This window comes from Anas acuta, chromosome 27 (genome assembly GCF_963932015.1).
Source record: "Anas acuta chromosome 27, bAnaAcu1.1, whole genome shotgun sequence".
NCBI lineage: Eukaryota > Metazoa > Chordata > Aves > Anseriformes > Anatidae > Anas > Anas acuta.
Window position 1 is genome coordinate 3,018,427 of NC_089005.1, and position 11,052 is coordinate 3,029,478.

The 11,052-nt window shown below is 46.2% G+C and overlaps 1 protein-coding gene across 2 annotated transcripts in view; it reads left to right on the plus strand.

Annotated features, from left to right (window-relative positions):
• The window catches only part of DPYSL2 (dihydropyrimidinase like 2), a 52,121-nt gene extending 44,340 nt beyond the window's left edge, over positions 1 to 7,781 (plus strand). For both annotated transcript variants that reach the window (XM_068662089.1, XM_068662090.1), the window contains exons 12-14: positions 2,587 to 2,766; positions 4,211 to 4,376; positions 4,960 to 7,781. In XM_068662089.1, the coding sequence (XP_068518190.1) occupies positions 2,587 to 2,766; positions 4,211 to 4,376; positions 4,960 to 5,051 (438 nt within the window). In that variant the 3' untranslated portion in view covers positions 5,052 to 7,781. The remainder of the gene's footprint in view (positions 1 to 2,586; positions 2,767 to 4,210; positions 4,377 to 4,959) is intronic.
• Positions 7,782 to 11,052: the final 3,271 nt, after the last annotated feature.

Here is an 11,052-nt window from a genome sequence, read left to right on the forward strand (position 1 = left end):
CAAGAGGCCTCCTATCACGACGTGTCATTTATGACCTTTTGGCTGCCTAGCAGTGGGAATGGGACTGCGCCTTTTCTCCTTGCAGTTAGTGCAGTGTGCCAGCTCCTGGCCACCTTAGCTGCGGATTTGATCCAGGTCAGTGAGTCTGAGTAGATTTACACCATGTACTGATCCGGCTCTGATTGCTCCAGGCCTCTGGCAGTGTTCAGGCTTTGCTGCAGATGTCCTGCCCCCTGGCAGTTGGTGAGGAGCAGGATTAGTTGTGTGATGGAGGCCCAGAAGTTGGTGAGCACCCACCAGGAGAAGGGAGGTGGAGAAATACCTACTGCAGGCACTGTTAGCTGGCTGAATCCACAGGGGTCTGTGCGTGGAGTCAGACAGGATGTTATTGATTGGCACGGGGCAGCTCCCACACTAATCAGACCCTTTTTCTTTTATGGCTTTGTGGCAGCACCATTGGAGGCACTGTTTGCCTGTGGTCCCCAGCAGCATCCCAGCCCTTACACCTGGCTCCTCCAGCAGAAAAGCTTTCCCACCCTGTGCAAAATGGCAGAAAGGTCCCAGCACAAAGGGTTGCTGGGAGCCTCCCTGTGCCATTCCAGCACTGTCTCAGAGAAAGCAACCTCTGTTTGCATTTGTTGACAACTTGTTTCATTGCTGGCGATGAACCTATGGAATGTTTCCCTGGAAAAAACTCCTTGTTCTGTTTTCCATGAATGCTCTCATTCACTCTGGAGCTGAAGGAGCAAAATTTTCTTCCACACTTTGGATCCCTGGGCACATTCACAAAGGAACTTTTTTTTTTTTAAAGGTTTGGTTCTCTTCCCTGTGACTTAACTCTGTGTCAGAATTGGTCACAGATGGCCTGGATTCATCCTGCCCCTGCTTAGACTTTGAGCAGAGGCATCCAGACTCAGAAGTCTGGCTGCTTTAATCACCTTAGAGGTGCTTCTAGCTTCTTCATCTCCGGTCTGGAAAGGAATGGCTTGCTCGTTAGCAGAGGGAGCTGAATTGTTTGCTGTTAGGTGCTGAATTTAGTGTCCAAACCTGGGTTTGTGCTTACGGGAGCTGACCAGCTCGAAGAGCTGGAAGTAGCTTGCTGGATTGAATGTTTGACGGCCGTTGCCATTTAATGGCTGTTGATTTTAGCAAATGAATTAGACTGTTTAAAATTTCCTAACACAAATTTCAGAGACCTAATCTTTTGTGGAGATGCCTCAGTACAGTCAGGTTTGACTGCGTGCCACCTCCAGGTTTTGTCATAGGTCTCGGAGCTAGGCTGAAGGGCGGCTGGATCCACCCTGGAGTCACTGCTCAGAAAGGGTTTTAGGCTAAAGACTGCAATTCCGCTGGGACTCCTGCAAGTTCAGACGTGGTGCCAAGACTGGGGAGGATGAAGGGCTCTCTTTCAAGTGGTTTGTTAGAGCTTGAAGGGCTGTTGAACAAGCAGCAACTTTTTTTCTTACAGGTCCAGCTTTTCACCTCTTCACCTCTCATTGCATTGCCTGTCAGAGCTGGCATTGCACCTGTTGGGGTGTTTCTGTGTGTCTCACACTGCACACCAGCCCTATATCAGAGAAGAAATCATTACATGGGATGCCCAGAGAGTCAAGGCATCCTCCTTTGATCAAGAATAAAACAAAAGGCCCTTTGAAAGGCAGGGCAAGCGGTTGCTGCGACACAGGGCTCCATGCTGATTATGTGGCAGCAGATGATTGTAACATTTTTAAATGCTAGAGCAACATGCAAACATTTTCCAAGAATTCACACCGCTGTTGCCACTGTCTGGCAAGGAAACATGAGGAGCTAGGGAGGGAGACGGTGTTGTTCTTGGAACAGCCTAATTCATAAGTTTCTAACCAAGCCTCCTCCTTTGCCACCACAACTTTTTTCTTGCTGGACCCGGTTTGCTGTCGGTTTAACCGCCATTCTAGCTAACTGTAAATCTGCAGTCAGGCCTACCCATACTTATAACACACTCCAAGATCAAACTCTGTCATTAACTCAGTAAAAAAGCCCTGGGTTTGTCTCGGAGCTGATCACCAGAGTACGAGTCCCCAAATAACATGGTTGGAGTGCATCTCGTTCCAGGATGTTCCTGGGTGGGACATTTACCCGCCATTCCTTTAAAACTTCCCTTTTTTTCCATGGTGTGATGTTTCAAATCCTATTAATCGAGGATGAGCCATCCCGTTAGAGTAAAACAAGGTTGGCCTGGTCCCTGACCCATCAGCAAAATGCTTTTTTGAAATACATTTTAAAAAAAATTACCATAATTTTTCATATGAAACCCAGATAAAACTTTATTTGACTCTTCAATCCCGTGCAGCTCAGGAAGGATAGGTGCCTAAATCCATTTTGATGGGTACACTTCAAAGTATTTGCATTTGAAACTGGATTTTCTCTGTAAGAATCTTCACAAAGAACATTGTGCATGAGTAAATCCTCAATAACTTTAACCGCTATTGGGTTTGCTTCCATCTGTCCTCAAAACCTGGGGAAATAGCATGGCTGGGAATGGTTAGTTAAACATGGCAGGCTTTGCTGGCACAAATTTGCATCACGTTGTCTTTTTGTCTGTTCCAGTCTCTGGAGTACAATATCTTTGAAGGCATGGAGTGCCGTGGGTCGCCCCTGGTGGTTATCAGCCAGGGGAAGATCGTGCTGGAGGATGGGAATCTCCACGTAACCGAGGGCTCCGGGCGGTATATCCCCAGGAAACCTTTCCCTGACTTCGTTTACAAGCGCATCAAAGCAAGGAGCAGGGTGAGTAGAAGTGGCTGGATGCACATTTGTTGTCTCTCTGCAACCCCTGAGTTCAAGTGGGTGGAAAACAGATGCAATCCCCTGGCTCGCTGAATACACAACACTTCGGCACCAGAAAATGCTCACTGGATAGGAGCCACGTTTATCTCATTCCTCTTTCATTTTTGCTATTTGCTTGAGTCATGACAGGAGTATGCTTTGTCTTCAGCTTGGATTTGCTGCAGATTTTATAATTCTGCTCCATAATTGTGCTCTGTCTTGGTGGCACCTGGACAGAGTGAGAACTGTCTGGTTTAGACATGAGTCAATCTGCAGATAACCCAGCAGGCTTCTCCTCCTACAGGAGCACCAAGAGAACTTACTGAAGGCAGTTCTACATCAAACCTTTCAGCAACAGCTTAGATTTCTCATTTATTGTTAACGATACATTATGCTGCTTTCCCTTCTGTCAGATGCTCTTGTCTGGTGACTGGTGAGTCAGAGGCACAGCCCACTGCCTGGATAGAAGTGGGAATGTTTCTATTTTTAAGAGGCTAAAATTGTTGGAAGAGTGTTTTGGTAAAATACACCCAATCAAAACAGAAACCGCGTTTTGAAATGCCTTTAGTTGGTAAAAAGATGAGAGACAAGATGATGCCGAGCTCGGTTGCAATTTAGCTGCAGAGGATTTAAGAAGTTTATTTCCAGATGAAGTCAGATTTCTGAGGAGAAAGAGGTTTCCATGTCTGAGCTGTTGCCCTCTCCTGGACAAAACCAGAGCTGTTCCAGTTCTGCTGACCGTCGGTAGCCTGCACGTCCCTTGCAACTGATCTTTCCTTAATTGTTCTCCTGAGGAAATTACAAGTTATCAGTGTTACAAACACAAATAATTTAGCACTGCAGAGAATAGCTCTGTGATTTCTGTCATGTTCTGGCCTCCCGCAGAACTGTGTCTCTGACCTATAAATCCAATTGGGCAGCATCTCAACTGGAATAATTGCATTTAACCCAATCTAAAGCTCTGAAGCTGGAGATGTGAGGCCAGCCTGATTTCTGTTTGCGCAGCCTTGGCTCTGGGTCAGCATCATTTCCCTTTTGGGGTGTGAGTAATAAGTTTCATTTGAGAGTTGTCAGGAGCCTTTAATACAGCAACAGGTAGGCTGAGATCATTAAAGCCAAGAAGTGGCGGTGCAGGAGAAGAGCCAGGGCTGTCTGTAGGCTGCAAACACCCCTGAGCTGGGGCCACAACAGTCCCAAACATCTTTTATTTTAGCCACGCTGCTTAAGAGGCTGGCTACCACCCAGGGACCAGCCCAGAGGAGGTTTTGTGTGCTTTCAAATCCTCTCGCTAAAGATGAATATTGAAATTTGTGTGTCATTGGCTTAGCAGCAGCAGGCCAGCTGTCTAGGTCTGTTTTGAAGGCTGTTTTCACCCTGAAGGCTTCCCTGCTTCTGTGTGTTGCAGCTGGCTGAGCTGCGGGGTGTGCCTCGAGGCCTCTACGACGGGCCCGTCTGCGAAGTATCAGTGACGCCGAAGACCGTCACACCAGCGTCTTCAGCTAAGACATCTCCTGCCAAACAGCAGGCCCCACCCGTGAGGAACCTGCACCAGTCTGGGTTCAGCTTGTCTGGTACGTACTTGTGCGGGGCTGAAGTGTCGTGCCTCGAAACCGTGTCTTGTTTTTGCTCCCCTGCTCTGAATTCTGCTGGAGCTGGAAGGTGATGAGAGCTCGTGAGGTGTTCTCAGCTTGGAGGTTTTTCCTTTAGAAAGGAAGAGCAGTGTAGGAGCTGTCACGGAGTCCTGCTTATTTTCAGGCCGTGTCATGAACCCTGAGTTCCCCCATTGCTCGGTCCTCAACCGGACATCTGAACAGGGCAGATTGCAGCAACACCAGTGGAACTTTGCCAGCTGAGCCCAGCTGCAGCCGTGGTATGCAGCAGATTCATTTCACAGCGTGCCATTTCCCTGCAGCGAGGGTGGAGCGGTGCGGATGGGCTCAGCAGCTACTGCTGGCACAGGGAGCTGAGCAGAGCCAGGACAACTGGAATCAGCAAACCGAGCGTGGCAGGGCGAGGCTCTGAGCAAAAAGCAGGGCTGGAAGTGTGTGAAGAAAACAGCAAAAGGCTCGCTGAGGGAAAACCATTGATGTGTAGAGGACGGGGTGCCTGTGTTCACTGCCCAGCGGGCCTGACATCGCTTTCTCTCTCCCGCAGGCGCACAGATCGACGACAACATCCCACGCCGCACGACTCAGCGCATCGTGGCACCGCCCGGCGGACGTGCCAACATCACCAGCTTGGGCTAAGGACCCCTTCTGCGCCCGCCTAGCGGACCAGGGGAGGGGACGGGGGCACCTGGAGACCCTTTTTGATTCTTTTAGAGCCTGTGACAGTTACTGCGGGCAACCAGTGAGGGGGGGCTGAAGTAAGGCGCCTCTTTCAGTCCCCTCAGATTCCCTCCTCATCTTCACCAACCCCTCTCACTTCCCCATCAGCCCTTACACATTTAAAGAAACAAACCCTGTTTTGACACCTCTGACATGCAAAAGTAAATGTAAAGAGGTTGTTTGAGATATGTGGCCTCAGTCCCATTCAGCATCTTTCTTTTAATGAAGGAAGGATAAAGTGAATTTCCCGGGAGCTGCCTTTAAGACACAGAAAAAAAAAGGAATAAATAAATGTAAAAAAATAGCTTTTTTTTTTTTTTTTTTCCAATGTCAAGCAGAAGAGTAGTTCAAGGGTTTTAAACTGGATATTCTTTAGGGTTCTGTATTCCAGCAGAATAGCTAGGCGAGCACGGAGGGGCACGAGTCTCAGCAAGTAACCTTTCCCCACCACCGCCTTCAGGTCCCTGAGTAGCTGTCTGCTGCCAAGAGAGAGAAACAGGACCCAGCACTAGGAACACGCATCGCACCCTGCCATCGGGTGAGCTAGAATTGTTGGGGACTTTTCGTTCTGTTTAGTTTTATTTTTTTTTCCTTTTTATTTTCCTTCTGGATTTTGCTGCAAGTTAGGTCCTTGAGGATTTTTTTGTTTTTAACATCTGTGTATGTTTTTAATATGTTTGTATCATTGTGTTTACGAAGCCTTATCTCCAAACTGGGAATCTCCCAGTTCTCCCCGGTCCTTCCCAAGTCTCATTCGAGTTACAGCCCCCGCCAATGTCACTGCCACCCTGGTACTTCAGGTGTCCCCAGGTTCCGTTCCAGCTAATGCTTGCCACTTAGCTGCAATAGGAGGTCGCGAAGCAGGTTCATAAGCTATGATCTTCACTTCAGTATACTGGGCCTTGAGCTGGTGCAAACAACAGGGCTAGATGCCGGCTGAGGAGCTGGGACAGTCTCTTGAGGAGCTTTGAGCAGTTATTAGCCTTTTGGTCCTGGAGGTGGCCATCAATGAGCAGGGGGCCACAGGCAAAGAGCAAGACTTTGCCTGGGAGATTTCTGGAGGAGCCACATCCCCTTTCCTGGCCATCTAGGAGTGGTTATTTAAAACTTTACAAGAGCTTATCTTTAGCTCTCATCAAAAGGCTGGTTGGGTGAGCGCATGCCTGAGCATCCGTGGCAATTCCAATTAGAGTCCAGATGCCCAGCTGTTGTAACTGGGAGCCTCGGAGCAGCTCAGTGGGTCAACAGCAGCTGAGAATCTCTCATCCACGGTGCAAATTTCACAGTCCCTCATTCCTTCAGGAATCTGCATTTGTGTAAATATTCACACGAAGGCCTGGGCGTTCCTCGGACGCCTGCTGCCTCAGGTTTTTGAAACCACAGGGTGAGAGCGGTCCTGGAATGAATTCAGGTGCTGCAGCTTCTGCAGCAGTCAGCGGGATCTGGGCACTTAAATATTTTCCAGGTCTGAAGGTCTTTTAGTATTGGAGGCTCACGTTTTCAGGACACGGAGAATCAATCTGCACCATTAGAGTCCCACGTACACTTAGCTGCAGGGCTTGACGGCCCCGAGGCCTCGGGCTGTCTCTTAGCACAGAGAGCTTTTCTACCCACAGTTACCACAGCATTACCTCCACTGTCTGTACGCCCTGGCACTTGGCTGCATCTTCTGCTTTCTCTTCTGTTTGTACTTCACCACGTACATTGACCTTGTTTTGCCGTATTTGTGAGTATTTTCTTAAATGGTGTTTACAGGTTCTTTTAAGGAAAAACTATGTATATGAAGGCTTTTAAGAAGCAACTACCAAATTTGTGGTTATGAAGTATCAATGCTGGGATTTTCAAAGGATCTGGAAGCTCTGTAGGTACCCAAATGCTCCCAGCTTCAGCACCTGATCCCCTTAGGCCCCTTGAACATAAAAGTTAGGAAAAACATTGCCATCCTCATCCATGCATTTAGGTTTAACTCCTGGCTGTTTAGTTTTGCATAAAAGAGTTTGCACTTTGTTTGTGAAGTAATCCGTGAACGTAATATATATTGCAGCTATTTTCATTTTATTTTCACCTGTATGTTAAAATCAATTTGAACGAGTTGGGGAGAAAAAAAAAGAAATGCAGATCCGTTTCAATTCTACGAAACACTTGCGGCTCTTCAGTATTCACTTAAGTCTTCCTTTTTTTTCCTTCACTGACTCATGATGACTTTTTAGTTTTAATTTGTTCTTCAAAAGGAAAAAAAAAATCACAAAAAAAGATTTTTGCAGGCTATGTAAGCATGTTTTTTCCTGTGAGAGCTCGTCCGCTTTGTGTCTGTTTAATGAATGTCATATGTAAATGCTTAAAGAAAAAAGACGATGACTTAATTAATTAACCGCAGTGACTTGAAGCTCTAAAAATAAAAAAAAAAGAAGTAGGATTTAATACTAGCTGGATTTAACCCTTGGATTTGTGATTGTGAACCATGAGTGGAGGAGCTGTAAGTGCTAAAGCTGATCATGTGTGTAGACAAAAAGAAGTACTGATATTTGCCCATTGTCTCAATGGCAAAAAAAAAAACACCCCAACCCCAAGTCTTGTGTTTTATTCCTTAAGAACTCTGTGTTATATTACCATGGGAACTCCTAATAAAGACAAAATGTTGTTGTTTCACTAGGTGCATCTGTGTCTCGAGGCGATACGTGTTGTGTGTAACCGCATACCTTGGCTGGTGCCTTCAACAGATAAAAGCAGCCTGGGCTCTCAGATCACTGCTAACGTAGGCTGATGATAGTCCTGTGTAGGAGTGAGCTATACAGTAGCAGAGCTGAAGGTAAGGCTCCACAGTTCCTTGGAAGGTGATGATAGTGAAGAGGAATTGATGGTCCGTGGTGTAGTTTCCTTTTGAGGAGAGAGAGACCAAGCCTCTTCTCAGGGAAGCTTTTTCCTTAGGGCAGCGTTTGGCAAAGCAGACACATTTGCCTGAAAGCTCCCGGCTCTACCTTGTGTGGTTAAGCAGAGATCACTGATGAAAGGCACGCAAAAGAAGCTAAAACTATTGGCACAGTTCTCAGCCCTCCAATGTGTTTCTACTCGAACCCTCGTAACGGCGATGGAGGCGGGGAGAGAAAGTAGGGCCTCAAATGGAAGCCACACACAGCTAACTGAATGGGGAGTGTGAGAGCTGGCTGGAAAAACGCCAGTGACACTTCCAGTGGTAGTGGTTGGGTTTTACAGTGTTGGAGAGCTGCTGGGATGAAGAGCTCCCTCGTGGAAAGGTCTCAGAACCAGCCAATGTCATGACCAGCTGCTCACGCCATCGGTTGCTGCATCCATGCATCCACAAGGACAACCCCCTCCATGGTCTTCCCCTGAATCTGAGCACGGCTGGAGCCTACACCCAAATGTTTAAATGCTCTGTAAATGCAATTAGTTTTCTCCACACAGCTTTAAACCTGGTAGTTTAGTCCAGTGCAAAGTTTAAGAGGGTTTTAATTTGTTCTGCTCAGAAGGGGACGGTAGCTTTTCAATTTTCCTCTGGGAAGAGGAACTGTGGGTTAAGTCCTCAATAGAAAATTGCATCGAGTGCAGCGATGGCCTCTGCAGCACCGTGGGACGGCTGAGGCAGGCTGAGCTCCAGGGTTATGCTTTTGAGTTACGGATGTTGATGAACGTAGGATTTTACCAGGTTTTGCCAAATTTGAAGGACACCCATCAGCCGGCCAACAAGTGGAACAAACTTTTGGTTGGTATTTAATGAGAAACACTCGGCAGCGGTCATCCACTAATAAAATACTTGGATTAGCGTGGGGATCCTGACTCTGTTACCAATGACAAGCAATTATTGAACTCCTTAGACGTTAGCAATAACACAAATGGGATAGAGCAGGGCTGGTGAGTAGCTGTGTGCAAGGTGTATTATCTTGTCCCAGTGATAATATCACAGCCGCAGGTACATTCAAGGCTAAAGCACTGAAGTTTAGTTAACACACATCTGTGGAGCTTCCATTTGTTTTTATTCTATCATTATTTCTTCCTCCAGACTCGAGTGGAAGAAAGAAACTTCTTCCCCAGGAAATCAGTTCCAGGGACCCAGTGAGCCCAGCCTATGATTGAGCAGGACTTAGTGCAAGAGCAGCAGCATCAGAATGGGAAAAAAATCAACTGAAATGTAGAGGTTTTGAGATCAGGAAGAAGCAATCAACAGCCAGATCTTAACATGTTCTGAGGAGCAGAGCAGTCAGACATCACAGAGAGAGATTCAGGTCAGTGGGGCCGTGCTGCTTTGCTGCTGCAGAAGAGCAGAGGAAGAGCTGTATTTCATCAACTCATTAATCCAGGTAATTCCTTATGCTGGCGGCACTGAGATCCAGCTCATTAGGTATGCACTAGTTTGGTTCCTTGCAGGCCTCCCATTGACTGGTCTGCAGCCATGCGTGGAGGACCAAATATAGGGCTAATCTGAGCGTAAAGTTGGTACAGAATTAGTGGCTAAAAGCAGAAGAAAGGAAGTGGAAGATGAATTTAACTTAGTGACCTGGAAAAGTAGCTGTCAGCTAGCGAGGAGAGATGGGTGATCAGAGCTGAGGACACTGGGCCTTGATTTATTGCTTAGTGAAAGGGTGGCTGGGAGCAGGAATCATCACCAGCCCTTGCACCTAAGCTGTCCTGCTTCAGCGTTTACCAGGACCTGCCACAGGATTTCCCAAACCAAAGCTTCTGTGACCTAGGGCTCTTTTATATCCACACACATATATAGAAGCACATCCGTGTGCTGCTCTCTGACTGAACCAGTTTTGCAGCAGACAAGGTTAATTTGCGCTATTTTGTATTTCCTGCAGGCTAAAAGCAGTGTTTCTGCAGCTTAATACCTTCCACCACAGTAATTGGAGGTGTCTGAGTGCATAAGCCCCGGGGCTCTTTGGCACTGGAGCTCCTGACAGCAGTCTCAGTCTCATGTCCCTAACTAAGGTACTATTTATGACTCTAGGTAGCTTTTCCAGGACAAAAATAATTAACACTAAGTTTAATTCACTTAAATTTCCCACGATTTTTATGACTTTTTAAACATTTTAAAAATTAAAGTAAACCTGCTTGTTCCCCACTGGTGCAGGCTGTAGGGTGGGAACTGGTTTTCTCTATTTTTTAACACGAAAAGTGACAGTTTAGCTCGCTACCATTAGGTGGCAGCAGGACACGTAAAAATGAAAATGTCAAACTCCCCAGAGGCACATGGATCATTTTAAGAATGATGGAGGATGTAATAAATGTAGAGCATGCACAGGGCTTGTGATTACTGTGACACAGAGATGACATATTCATATATCCTCCTATCCTCTCTATTATATTATCAGATAGCATTTCCATGTTAAAGGGATATGAATGTATTCTCAGGACATCCTCCTGTAATAAAATACAGAGTGAGCCATAAACATTATCTATTAATTTAGTTACAAAACAAACAAACAAAAACAACAGCCTGTTTTTTTTTTAAACAGACACTGTCTTTTCTTTACAAAACTATGGTGTCCAAAACCAGAGGTAAGGTAGATTTGAAGAGATGGCAGGATTTTCCTTCCCGTGGAATGGTTCTGTTTCTTCCTGGCCATTTCCTGCCCTTCTTCTATGGCTAACAGAGTTTTTTTATTTTTATTTTTGTTTGGTTTTGGCTTCATGCAGTTGTTCCCTGCAAAAAAAACTCCTGGTTTGGAAGGAGTAAGAGGGAAAGTATGAGCAATTGTTTGGTTTATCATGTTGTCCCACTCATTTCTCATTGAGAAAAAAAGCCCTACTGATTTCTCTTTCTGACCTGAAAAAACATGCAGAATTTTGCTCTGTGTTGTTTTTACCAGTAGCAGAAAAAACACTCCCTTTCCCCAAGAAAACAGAACAAAAACACCAGCCAGAGAAAAACAAACACTTTCTTGAAAATAAGCAAAACTAA